Raw genomic sequence first — 14,923 nt, 5'->3', positions numbered from 1 at the left:
CCCAGATGGACTGCTGCAATGTGCTCTACATGAGGCTACCCTTGAAGACTACCTGGAAGCTGTAACTGGTGCAGAATGTAGTGGTGTGAGCAGTTGGCTTCTGGGTCCAATTTAAAATATTGGTTATCACCTTTAAAATCTGTCATGGCATGGGACAAGGGTATCCAAGGTACCTTCTTGTCACAATTACATGAACCCATTATACCTGGTTAAACAGAGAGGGCAAGCTGTGAATCCTGTCAGTTAAAGAATTTTGACTGGCAAGATCTAGGAAGATGGCCTTTTTTGCTGTTTCCCCTGCTTGTGGAACATTTTAGCCCAGAGGTAAGGCGAGCCCCCACTGTTCTAGTTTTTTTGGCTATGCCACTTAACATGAGGATTTAAGATAGTTATGCAACTGTGGGAATGGTTGGTGGCTTGAGGGTTCTCCCTCAATCTAGTTTACCTTTTTAGTCTTGTGAACACTTAAACTTTAATTTTCACTTTTAACTTATATATTTTAACGTTGATTTTAATTGTTTTTAACTATTTTGCTTTTAGTCATATTTTATATTGTTTCATTATGTTCTTTGTAAACCATGCAGACTTAATTATGTGAAATGAACAGTGTAGATATTTGATAAATAAAAACTAGTATGCCTCACTAAAATGAAACTCTGATTCTAGATAGAAGTTTCTCATCAAAAAAGATTTTACAACTATCAGTACCAAGTATCTAATGTAATCAAAATCTTCTCTTTACCTTACGGCAGCATTTGATATTCTATGTTGAATGAAGAATAACAATGTCATTCTATACACATCTGGCCAGATTGAATTCCATAAAATTTATTCCTAGGATTATATAACATTGTGGGATAATAAACTTCTTACTAAGGGATGATTTACATCAGTATGGTGTGCTTTATGGTTAACATGAATGCAGATACATGGTCATACAAAGTTTATTTTGAGCAAGTGGTTTTATATGCTGTCATTTTTTTAAAAAGTTCTTAAGATTCCATCTGAGGTTACATATTTCATTATAACTTGTCATTATAGTTGTAAACCTGAGTGAATGACAGCATAAAGATATTTATGAGCTTGGCCTAATTTGTTTTTATAAGTACAGTAGTTAACACATGCAAACATTTTTACTCAAATCCAAGGCCAATGAATAGACTTGCATACTTCCTACAGGAGTTTCCATGTATTTTGAAAAAGTTACCATATTGGCATGGATGAGAGAATGCTTTATAAAAATGCATTATGAACATTAGATCTGAATTACAGTTGGGCATCATAGAATGAGTCAGCAGTTGGGCTTCATAGAAAGAGACCAAAACAATTCATTTCTAGTTTGAAATAAATTATGAACATTTTTGGAGAAATACATCTCCAAACATCTTTGTTTAAATTATATATATGAAGAAATAGGCCAGAAACAGATACTATAGTTTGATTCTGACTTGTTTGACTTAACCGTACTTTCAATTAACTACAATTCCTGCAGATTTAGATATAACAGGAAGTTTAAGTGGAGGCAGATGTTTCTTTCCTTCTCCCCTGAGATGCTGTAGAAGCATACAGGAAATGCAAGTCTGAGGTTTCTTTACACACTGAGGAATCCTGAATCCTTACTCTACTTTTCACCAATCTAAATAATAAAAAGTGCTGAAAATTAAAAAGAAGATGTACAAAACTGGAAAGTGAAAAGATGTAGAAATGTAATCAAGGAATATCCACTTAAATACATACATTCACAAACAATGAAAAATATTATTTTAGAGACCAGTCTACTTAAATTGCCATTATGTTATGTCCAGCATTTATTAAAGATTCCACTCAAAATAAAATTTATCATAAAAATTGTTATATTTTTGTACCTTTGTAGATTTTTATAAATGTGCATTTAAAAAATGCACAAGAAGTTAGCCATATCTGATCTGATTTAAGATTATCTATTCCTTCTAATTTAAGAGGAATTTGGGAAAGGAGTTGCAACTTACAATTTAAAAAGAACTATGGACTATTAATAATAAATAGCATGAAACAAAAAGGCATAACAACATATTATAGTGTTGAAACTAATCTTAGAGCTAGAAGAAACTCACTTGCGCAGTTAAAACCTAAAGCTCTTAAACAACAAATAAAAAAAACTTATAATGCATCTCTAAAGAATTGTTTCTATCATGAACATATACCTTGAAAAAACATCCAAGCAGTATTCTAGTTTATGTAAACATTCAATTTACAAAAAAGGGCAAGCTCTCTGCAAAATCTACTGATTTGCAGATTTTAAATTGACAAATAAACATTTCAGAAAAATTAAATATATCTGACCATATTTTTCTTCTGATATTTCCATTAAAAGACTGAATAAACATCTGCCATACACCCATGCTCTCTCTCTTGCATATACATACACAAAACATATATTTAACAAAAAGCAAGAACTACTAATTAAAAATCCTTAACCATTTTCAATTGTTCAGTTTAAATCTCTTTTTTTAATGCCATAGCATGAGTTAAGAGGCACTGGACATACTGGGTATCCAACCCATCTGGTATGCCCGTTCCAAGGTCCGCTTGCAATCTTGTAGCACTGTACTGAAGGTGATATGTGGGTGTTGCTGTACCAGTTGTTCCACAGTCACTTCACTCACCTACATGTAAAAGAAATAATTTTATATATTATTTATCACTAATACCACATGCTGTCTTTTAATCTCACTCTAAGCAAGAACAAGAGAATGACTATCTTTCAAATACAGAATTGTTTGTATTTAGAATTATCAGAAAATGTTTTGGAGCAATATCCTTCAAAGCATTAATAACTTGCCTAAAATTAAACAAAAGTAAAACAACTCTAACATCCCAAGCAAAGAAGCTCCAAAGTATGAATAAGTATGGGCATAGGTAGGTATGGTGAGAGGCTGGGAGTGGGCTGCTCCAGTGAACATGGGCCCAGCACCTTAGAAGAACATGAGTCTAATAGGTTCATAAGAATAAAGGTACACATATTGGACCATAAGAACCAGAATCTTGAATTAAACTCCCACCCGAAATCAATGGATTTGGAACAAGGTTAATATAGTATAATCATATTAAAAGACAATTTGCCCACAACATCTTAGATATGTTGGGGTTTCTGAGCACTCTTTAATTGCATCTTCAGGTAAACCCATTGCAATCACATTTAGATCCACTGTAATCATAACAAACAGCTCCAGAAAAGGGCACAACAACACAAAAATGGTTAATATAGCAGCCACTTGGGCTTCCAGCAGCAATACTGGGTGGAAAAATGTCTCTAAACTCTGAATCTTATCATTCAGAGTGATTGTAATACTGTCTAGACAGGCTGTATTGTTACAACAATTCAAGCAAAAGGTAACTATGAATCTGAATATATGAACCTGAATCATATATTTTTAGCTGTCAATGAAAAACCCATCTTTTCATGAGAAGGGAGGGCAATTTTGCCCCCCTCCCACATTTCTCATTGCGAAAGAATTAAAGTCTTCCCTGTGTAATAACCGAAATCGTCACAATCAATAATTAAAACGTACAGCTTAGAAGGTCAGAAATATTTGTGCTAGACCTTAAGTAGAGATATTACCTTTAGTCCTCGATCATACAAAGCAATCAATAAGGCCTAATTAAACTTAACATCTCTACAACTGCGGTGCTGTGAAAGGATTAATTTGTCAATTATTTTTAAGCTGATTATAGTTCATATCACAGAGCCAGACAGCTTCCATCATTCTTTAGATTAAAAAGCAAGATTAACCTAAGAACATGACTTCTAGGTAGCTTTCCTTAGAATTTTTTATTGAATTTTAAAATACATCAATATTTAATTTCAATACTGTTAACAGTGCTCCTCTGTTACAATTGTTCACTTTGTACTTTATTGAGTCCAGTGTTGAACTAAAATAAATTTACATATCCAAGGCATTTTCCATTCTTACCACAAATATATATTTAATTGTCTTAAAATCCTTGGGCGAGGACATGTTAAAGAACAATAACAGATGCTCTTCAAATCTCTCTTTTCTATTGTTATTTCCTCCCTCGTCCCGTCTCCCCCTCCCAGTCGCACTGCCCTGAGCAAACACCAAACTGAAGCAATTGTGCTAGGCAGTGCAGAGAATGAACAGTGATTGCATTTTATGACAGGGATAAATGACGGGTTTAATCTACAGTTCTTCTGCTTTGATAATAGAAACATTCAATCTTCATTGGGAGATTTGTCAACTGAAGAGCAACTTGGATAGAAAATTGGTTTAACTTCTATTTCAAGTACACAGAGACATTGCATGCTCTAAACACTTTTGTAAACAACTACATTATAGCAACACTGAATGTGTCTAAAAAACAGGAAGCACCTTTTAATCAATCAGAATGAAATCTGTACTGGTACAAGCTCTATGGCAGCTCAGACATATCAGTAAATCACATTTTAAAACTGACCAGAAATGTTACTCCAATATGTGGATGATCACATAAGGCCTATATTAGCCTTTGCCAATGTTGGCATCTTCCAGATGTTGAGACTGCACTTCCCAGACTTCTATGAAAACACGATACTTTTGTACACTGAGCAGTATTTTAACAACTATATTCATTGCTTAGATATATATGTGTGAGGGCTATATCATACAAAATAGTTGCAAAAGGCTGAAGAGATATTAATTAGATAGGGCTACACACTATATGATCATCCTGAGTAAGTATCATAATATTGTGTGTACCTACTGGTTGATAGGATATATACAATGATCTCCTAATTTGCAAAGTAGTCTCTAAATTAGATATCTTAACTTGCATAGAATAGTGTAAGCATATTTCAGATAAATTGGGCTTAGGTTGAATGTGTGGAATACTGGCCAAAATGCTCCAGAACTTAAAAGATAGCATCCTGTTGTAAAAATATGGATGAGAAAAAAATAGAAAAAAATATATCTGCAAATAAGGATTTTCAAAATGTTATATACATGAACTATTATGTACACCAAACAACGCATTTCACATGAATAATGTCTGAACCCAAACACTTGTTTTGGATGTTTTGTTCTTTATACGAGATGAAATTAAAGTTCTGAGCAAAAGAGTTTTGGGAGTGGCATGTAACTGACAGAAAAATCCAAATATATCAAGAGCTGAAGAGAGGGAGGGCATGCACTAGAAAGTGGATAGGCCAGTGGGATGTGGTATGCTGTGTTTATTGTTGTCACTTTAGTAGGGAAGAGGCACATCAATAATTTGAATTGGTGAGGGCAAGGGAGAAAAGGAAGGTCCTGAGCAGCCAGAAAAATAAGCTGGTGATAGGATATGCCATGCTGGGAATTATTGAAGGGATTAGAAAAGTGATATATATTAACCTTGCCCAACTTGCTGAATAAAATTATCCAGGATCCCTTATGATTTGAACACAGGCTTTCTTTTTTCAAAACAATCATATAAAAGTTCAGCAGAACTGGAATGTGACTCAAATGGAACTCATTTGTTTTGAGTTCTAAAGAAAAAACTCTCCTCAAATTGCAAAGAACATGGTCAGAACAACGAAGTATTAAAAGAAGCAGAGAATGAACATAAAAATGTGATGAAAATAAAAATGTTTGCAGAATGATAATTGGTCTGTTGCAAGGAATGTTTCTCCAAAGAAGCAAAAATGGGTATATATATAACCACATTGTTCTGTGTACTTTGTATGTCAGGAGATAAATAAAAGCTGAATGCAGTGGGAATAGGTTACTTAGAAAGTATGTGTCTAATAAAATAGAAAAAAATATGAATGGGTATTGAATGAATGTGGACTGAATGTAAAACTGAATGACAAGTACAAAAGAAGTATATTAAGATGATCTGGTAATATAGGATGAGTAAATTAGAAAATGAGGGAAAATATATTAAGGAAAGGGGAAGGAGACTGAAAAAAATAACAGTTAAATGGTGAAATCCTCAAAAAATCAATGAAATTTGTAAACAATAAAAGACAATATATATAAATGATGCATATAAGTGATGAAATCAAGTCTAGTTGGTAATGATAGAAAGGTATAAGTATAGTAAATAGTTTTGGTGAACAAGATTTAGTTGTATTTCCTTTTTAAAACTCATGTCTTTAACATTTTCTGTGCTTTACATAAAACTGACTGCCCCACTCCTTCTTAGAATAATGTAATGCTTATGTATTTCCATCCCCACTCCCACCACCATTATGAAGCAATTGTAGTAGTTAGTGCAGAGGATGAATGTGGGTTGTCTTACTTGGATGTTCTTTCATGGCGAAAGACAAAACCAAACCATATACAAGTTGCAACAAGTAGCTGTAACACACTAAATAAAACTTTATTGGGATAATTTAATATTGGAAATTCTGGTTATCATATTTGTCTAGAATCTCCTATGAAAGACCAAACCAAATACTAGTTGCAACAAGCAGCTGTAACACACTAAATAAAACTTTATTGTGATAATTTAATATTGGAAATTCTGGTTATCATATTTAGAATCTCCTATTGTATATCCAGTATGAGAGAACAAATGTATCAATTAGCATATCATGTGTATGATTCATAACTGCAAGCTTTAAGATTTGGCTCTATCCAACCTGATAGATAATAATGAATATCATCTTTTTTTTTGAACTAATACAGAAACCTGAATTTTTGGGACTTGTGGCAACAGACAGCAATAGATAACATAAATACCAAAATAACCTATTTTATGAACTCGACCCAAAATTGCCCATGTATATCAGATAAAAGCACTGGTGGTAATTATGGAAATTCTACAATTCACAGACAAAACCAAACTATATTCTTATTCCAGAAACTGATTTTAATATCTAATATTATGCTATATCAATTTTGTTTTATGATTTTATATGGCGTTATATTATTTTTGCTACTTTTATTTTTTGGATTGGCTTCTCCCGGAGTCTGGTATGGAGATGGTCAGCTATACAAATTTTACAAATAAACGAATAATCCCAGTGAACTATTTATATGCTTAAGATATCAAATTTACTATATCTACTGTTTAGAAACCTTTCACATGTCCATCTTTCTTTTCAATGGTTTTAACAAGTTTCTGTGTATATATCCTGTGTATTACTTTCTCAATTATTTTTAAGTATATTTTTTAACTTAATAGTTGAATGAATAACATTCTCAGGTGGCCTAATTATAATTCTGCCTGTAGCTACAACATAATAAAAGGTTTGTGAAATCATTCTCTGTGAAGTGCTAGGCACTTGATCTATTCAGCTGAGATGTTCCACAGAGTTTCAGTGATTACCTCAGTGCTGATGGCTTAGGGGTAGCTGAATAATACAGTCACAGAAAAACATCTGCATCTCAGACAATGTGCTTCAGTCTGAATTATGGATTAAAAACAACAAAAGTGGACAAAGTGATGGCACCTTGCAAGGCTAGCATCTACCTGAATACTGATGCATTACTTTTGTCAAAGTGAATTTAACTCAGACCCATTTCTTATATATTATTCTTGTGAAGTAGATCATAATTTCCATGTTCTGCCATAAATACCACAAAGTCTGTATGCAAAATAATAAACAAGGGTTGTTTCTCTTAAAGCTTAACTCGTTCCCAGGTGGCTACCTCAATCACCTGATGCATATGGTACCCTGTTGTTTGAAGGGAGTATCTAGTATAGCTCCCATATTACAAATTGAGTAAGGGTGAAATGTTGAACTGGAAATACCGTACTAGTATTAAACTAATAAATTGTGGAAAAATTACTAATAAAACATTACTAATACAACCTGTACAAGTAACTAACTGCCCCAGTAGAATAAAATTATATATATAAATGTAATAGTAATTATTTGCACTCCTACATCAGACTTGATAAAACAGTTGTACAAAACTTTTAATGTTGCATTCAACTCAGCTAAATATGTATTGAAAAGTTCTTTCTCTTTATTATTTTTATTAATAATATGGGGATTAATTAGTTGATTTAGCAACCACCTTTAGACGGTTTCTCATTTTATTCTATCTTTCAAAAAGCTAATGTTGTAGATCTAAATTTAAAATAAAGCAGCATGATGAAGGGGATGAAAGTGGATGAAAGCATTCAAGTAAATTGCCTTCTAATAGGATTCTGTGAGTTTTGAATATCAGATATCCAATTACATATAAAATTTCAAAAATTCACGGAATCAATTATGAAGCTTCTTGATTTCTGCAAATTATAGCTATTCACAAGAATGGGGGGATAAATGCTGCATACATAAATAAATGTCTTTTCTTATAAATTAAAAGTTATCATTGCAATTCTTAAACCAAGAATATTGTGAAAATCATTTTTATTTGACATAATAGGAAGAAACATTTTGTTATCTACACTACAATTCTTAATTAATTCATAGCTATTATTTAATGTTTACTATTTATTAATAATTCTTTATGCCTTTTAGTAATATTACAGAATATGTCAGTGTATAATAAACATGTTCAGCCAAATGGGTTCATTTTACAGAAAAATTTAAGCCTTCTCCCCTATGCAGATTGTATGTATATTTTAATGCAGCTGGGAAAGAACAGTCTAAACCAAGCTTAATTGGATTACATTGGGACATAATTGCAGACATTCTTCAATTAATGTTTTCTTTAAAAAAGTATTTTCTACATTTGGGGTTCATAGAAGCTACTAAAATTATTTATTTAATGAAGCTAAAAACTGGTGGCTTGTTTGGGACAATTCCACTTTTCTATTTTTAAGATTTAAAATAAATATATATTTTAAACATAGCTATGTTAGGCAGTGAATGTGTATAAATTAATGGAAGACAATAAATGTAACAATATTCGTGTCTTGTTCTTTTGAAAATTCTAAACTGTTTCCTATTTTGAAATGAAGATGTAAGTATAGTTCATATATAAGTATGGTTCCTTATATGTTGGTTATATTGCCATTTATATCTTGCTGCTCATAGTTTTGTACTTTCTTTTGAACAACATTTTAAATAATTAAAAATCTATAAATGTTTTAGTCTTGAATAAATATATGTAACTATTAATTTTGATTAAATGATAATTATGCATGAAAAATTCACAGAAACAGACTTCATGGTAATCTCACATTTTTAGGATAAGATCAGTGATATCTTAGAAAATTCGACATCTAGCAAGATTGAAGACATCACGAGTAGTGGGAGCCCTTCATTCAACAACCTCCAAATCCTATATTCAAATGGAATTTTTCAGAAACAAAATGTTATTTTCTTCTCTTTCTCCACTATCTCAAAATCTGTCCCAGAATGGATTTTGAGGGTACATGGGAAGTTCCACTTATTTCATTAATGGAACCAACCTTTTCTTCTTCTTAAAAAAGCATTTCTATTTAATGATTTTCTTCTAGAAGACTACTACTCTCAACTAGGCTAGGAGTCATGCAATAGTTTCATCCTAGAAACCTTATTCATTCAGACAGCTAAAAGCATACCATTCTTAGATCCACCTTTCTTAATTAACATTTCTATTCTACTTTAGTGGAAGAATGACTTGACAGGACAATAAAACAATATTTTACTTAATATTATTATCAAGCCATTTTGTTCCTTAAAGTTGTTGCTTCAACTGCATGAAAATCAAAAGAACTACACTAATGGAACTTGATGAAAAAGCAATTAATCTAATTATTTTCATAGGGTGGATCAATAGCAATAGCCACTAGTGAAATCTGTGGCCTAGAACCAGTTATATAATCAAATGGAATTAAGCAGCGACTGGCTTTAGCCAGCTCTGCAGAGTCTCTGGATTAGTTAGCACTTATTAATTCTAAATTTATATGAAGTACACATGAAAGAGACTCCAAGGAGATTATGTCATTAAATAATGTTTTAGGGGGAATATTGGAATCTTTTGCTACATATTGCTTATAGTCATTGTCTTGATTAGTTTTTCTTCCATACCTGTTAACATCACATATAAAGGGAAGTGTCTATCTGGCACAGCAACATTATTCAATATTTTGGAAAAGGTTAAGAGGTGAAAAATTGAACCCAAGTGCATGGCTGAACATTTTGTTGTCACAATGACCTTTCCTACTTGCCAAATATTACTATAATGATGTTCTAAAAGCATTAGTTGGAAAATAAATGAATTCTGCATGAAATATGAAAAGTTAAGGAAGAAAAGTTCTCTATTTTCTGACTATGAAAGAGAAATGAAGCTCTTAAGCTGCCAACATTGCATCTAAAACATTTTAAATTCAGAATGCAGCTTCTGAATTTTGTTCTTTTTATGGCTATTATTCAGCTTTCCCTTGAAGAGAGAGGTTTAACAAGCAAGTTAAATGACCCCCAATGGTGACTCTTATGCCACACTTTACAGCATTCTCATCAAGATAGCCAATATATATTTCTCCATTAATCAAGAACAGTTTTCCCTACTTGCTCTGTAGCACTCTCACAGATTCTTATTCTTGTCAGCTAAGTTGTCTCCCTTCACAGCATGCAGGTCTTTTTGTAACAAGTCGGGAAAACATAAGCAAGCAATTAAAGGAATACAGACAATAGTGTATATAGATTATACATGGTTTAAGTGATGGCATACTAAAATCTGTTTAGAACACCAAGGTCACTGAAATGGACATGGACTTTTTTAAAAAATAAAAGCTTCTTTTAATGTACAATCAAGTTTAATTATACCCACAAAAATATGTAAAATTGATCAGATAATTGAAGACCTAACTTAAAGTCAAGGAATTAAGCAGATATTTTAGCATTATTCCTCAAATAAAACTCTCAGTTAATGGCAGTCTACGTTTAGCAACTGACTTGTATGGTGACCATTTGCAGTACAGTGATGAAAAAATAATTTTGCAACCAATCTTTGCATTTATGATCTTTGCAGGTCCAATATTGTAATGTGTTTTTGAATAAGCAAGAAGCAGTCCATAATGTATGGAAATTTTAATAATATATAATGGTTAAATTTTAATTATGTCATCTTAAGTAAATATATTATGCTTGTTTTTAAAATGATGACTTATGAACAAAAATGTGAGGCAAAATTTTACAAAGTCATGTGTTTTGGTCTTGGGATATTTTTAGATTTTAGGAATGGGATATTTTTAGATTTTTATTTTAAATCTAGGCAGATTATTATGTTAATGAATTATATATAATAATCAATCAGAAATTAGGAAATTCAGAAAGTGAAATTATATAACTTCAATATTAAACAATCAGACAGGACCAAAATATCATATACAGAACTTGCTTTTACTGTCTTGCTTGAATAGATTTAAGAATGTGGCTTGTAAAACACATGGGGATATAGGTTTTTTATACGATGTTTCTTACCTTATCACATCTCATCAGTCCCAAGTATCGGAGTGATTTACTAGTCTGAGCAATCTGGGTGGCTCCCTGATCTGTGATTTCTTTGCACCACCCCACATCAACTGTCTCTATTGTCATACTGTATCTTCCAATGGCTATCAGGGCTGTAAAACATGAGACAACCAGAACCAGAAATGAAACATAAATCAGACAAACATTTATTTTATAAATACATGCAGAAATATATCAAAAGTAAGAAATATTTTCTCTTGAACTTTCTGTTTGTTGTACCTTGATTGATATACAATACTTATTAGCTCATTTATAAACAAAGAACTTTACACAGTTCTTTTCCTCCTTAAAAATTATACTGTAAAATACTTATATTTGCCTTGCTTCATAATATGTACTGGTTACATTTGTTTAAACTTCTGTTGTAAATATATGGTCTTAATTTTCCCATTATTCTCCAAGTTTTAGTTTCCAATCTGGTATCTTTGATAAAGTTCCTCTTTTCTAATGTTATGCTAAATTCATTCTCGCAGCTGTGACCATATGTTTTAGTAAATAATTGTGATTTTGTTTGTTAAAATGCTGTAGAGTTATCCCTAGAAAGAAGAATTATGGCTTCATTTCTAACATGATTTCTAATATTTTCTTAATAGGACTATCTATTTCTTTCTTTCTGGTACTTTTGAGTTATTTTTCGTGTCGATTACCATGTTCTTTCTATCTCATGGTATTTCCACCACTTATATGATTTGACTGTCTTGGCAATTATTGACATAGTTATAACTTAGAATAAAGGTGTAGGGTAGAATTCATAAAAGAGTTTTGCAACAAAAACTGTGTCCTTTTCCAACATGCATTGGAATGTTGCACACATATACAAGAAGTGGAGCTTGCCTCCTCATAAGGTATCTATATCATTTCTATGAAATCCTGACCTATCATTGACAACCTTGATTTTAATGGATTGGACTAGGACAAGTAAGATCCATACGCACATACAGAAGTTCTAGCCATTATCTTTCAGATCAACTAATTTCACAGGATTGAAGGAGGATTTACTATATAAACAGCCTTAAGCTATAAAGGCAAAGTTTCTCAACCTCTTTAGCTTTGATGAACTCTTGAAATAATTATCAAGTTTCAGAAGTTTCTGAAATAGAGAAAGGAGATTCCATAAATTGTATAGCCAGCCTCTGAAGCTAATTCTGGGAATATTAATCTATTTAAACATTGATTTTTATTAGTGCTGGATTACTCGGAAATATAATTATTGAAAAAAATTGAATGCTTTACTTATATTTTTAGTCACTACTGATACACTATTTTTAATTGCACTAATACATTTAGATTTTTTATTTATTTGCCAGTAGTCTAGATATTTGTTATCATATTTGTAATATCTTTGTTTGGCAAAAATGATTTGAGAGAAGATTTTATCTGCCACCAAATCACCTATCTCCTTTTATTTACTATCTGTTTATATATGCTATCTAATCTAGTTCTTGTATATGTTGCTAGTAATTGTTAATTTATTTTTTACTAATAATTTTATTGGAAATTAAAAAATGCAAGTAAAACTAATGTAAACTATAAAAAATAAAGAGCAACAAAAAAGAGAAGAAAGGGGAACTTTCCTTTCCTATCAAGTAAGTCTAAACTTAGCACCACCTCTTAAAATATAAAAAACTATTCTTGATCCCTGATATCAAACAAATCTTTAAAATGTTCTCCATTCTAATTTGCAAAAATTCACTAAGGTGTACCAGAAATAACAATATAGCTATTATAAATTTATAATACCACTTAAAATCCTTTCAATTTTTTTCAATCAGTAAAAATCCAGCATAATTTACAAAGGAAGCAATAGAATTATATTAGTCTTAATCAGATCTCTTAAGCAAATTCTTCAAATCTCATTATTCAAATACAATCTATGAAAATCCTATAGAACTTACTAAAAATGTCAGTATTAATTTAGGAAAATAAATTTAAAATGTAACAAGTAATTTCTTTTCTACAAAACTGCTATTTATAAAATACCTTAAAATATATTCTTTCATAGCCAGCAAAAAACCCAAAACCATTACTAATTATCAGATATGTCTGTCTGTCTAGTTGAAGATGAAAAAAAAACTTGATTTTTAAAAAAAACCTGCATGCTATGTGTAGTTATTCTTTTTAAGTCAATAACATGCAGAAAATCTCAAGAGAAGACTAGTTTAATCAGTTTAACATTACAATCTGTAATAGCTGAAAAGAAAATGTTTTCAGCATCAATAGCAAGTTTCCTTTTTTTGAAGGCTTCACCAAGTATCTTCTATGTTAATAGATATTTTGATTTCACCGGCATGCTAGATAGCAAATTTCTCAACCCATAAGGCAAGTAGTTTTCATACATAAGTTAACCTGGAAATTTTAAAAATATAAATACTTAATTTATATAAATATACAGGGTCATAAAGGAGAAGTATATTAATAACAACATAATCATGTCCATTCATACATTATACTGCACTTCTCTTTTACCCACTTTACAAGCCAAAATTGAAATGGCATAATTTGGGAGATAATCTACTGGTTTCAGAATCCCTTACAGAGGTTCTTAATTTTTAGAACTTTTAGCCCCCTCTCCCCAGTTAACTCAGAAGTTAACTGAGTCCATGATATCTGAAACATACAAATAAACATTTACACCATAATTTATTCTGTAGACTCATCAAATCGCTTTCAGATAATGACAGCTGCAACTCATATCCCAAGATAAGATGTCGCTGGCCAGCTGCACCTTAATTTCAACTACTGCAGAATAATAAAGCTAGTAACATTAATTAGTACTCCTCTATATAAAGAATGGGATGTAATGTCTTGAACATAGTTGACTGTAATCATCCCGGGAACACTTTAAACAGTAATTAAAGTGATGGAAATGCAAATAAAAATGTACGGTCCTAAGGGTTTGAAAAAGACTACTTTCTCCTCAAGTAGTTTTTAGAACTCTTCGTATTTAGCAGCATAATTTACCTTTCAAAATATTCACCAATAAGAAACATACCAGGGGAACATGCACAGATGCATTTCTATGTGGGCTGGGATATAGCCAACATTATATGAACAAAGATTGACATGGGCTACAGGACTTTCCTCTTCCCTGCATTACTAATGTCAATGCTCCCAATGCATCAATTTATTATACTGATGATAGGAATTATACTGAATTTTGTAAGCTGTTCTAGAAGCCTTTTCACCTAAAGAGTAGGGTAGAATGATTTGAAATAAATCAGGCTGGACAAGCAGGCATGGTTTCTCCATCTGTTACAATTTACTCAGTTAAAAAATAAACAATTACAGCATGTAAGTCAAATATGTACATTATGATCTACAGCAACTAGTTGCTGCATCTGTACACAGAGAGAATGAGACAAACAACTATATGTCAGGGAATGTGAAGAGCAATTTCACAAACAAGTGATCGATTTTTAATTAACTATTATAAAAATACACATCAGGAAGATGTTTGATTTAACAATTTCTAAAGAAATTGTTGGAATTTAATTTTTTCTATTGCTTATGAACAAATAATCTTTCCTATAAATTGTGTGTGATGAAATC

At 31.6% G+C, this 14,923-nt stretch overlaps 1 protein-coding gene across 1 annotated transcript in view; it reads right to left on the bottom strand.

Moving 5' to 3' along the window:
- Window positions 1–812: 812 nt before the first annotated feature.
- The window catches only part of FBXL17 (F-box and leucine rich repeat protein 17), a 182,201-nt gene continuing 168,090 nt past the window's right edge, over window positions 813–14,923 (bottom strand). Inside the window, exons 8-9 of the mRNA XM_026673000.2 lie at window positions 11,324–11,466; window positions 813–2,645 (exon numbers count right to left, since the gene is read on the bottom strand). Of these exons, the coding sequence (XP_026528785.1) occupies window positions 2,508–2,645; window positions 11,324–11,466 (281 nt within the window). The 3' untranslated portion in view covers window positions 813–2,507. The remainder of the gene's footprint in view (window positions 2,646–11,323; window positions 11,467–14,923) is intronic.

The sequence above is a fragment of the Notechis scutatus genome, chromosome 2, assembly GCF_049901735.1.
Source record: "Notechis scutatus isolate UNSWTSFEM ecotype Mainland chromosome 2, rNotScu1.2, whole genome shotgun sequence".
Classification (NCBI taxonomy): domain Eukaryota; kingdom Metazoa; phylum Chordata; class Lepidosauria; order Squamata; family Elapidae; genus Notechis; species Notechis scutatus.
This window is presented reverse-complemented; position numbering and strand designations above follow the sequence as displayed.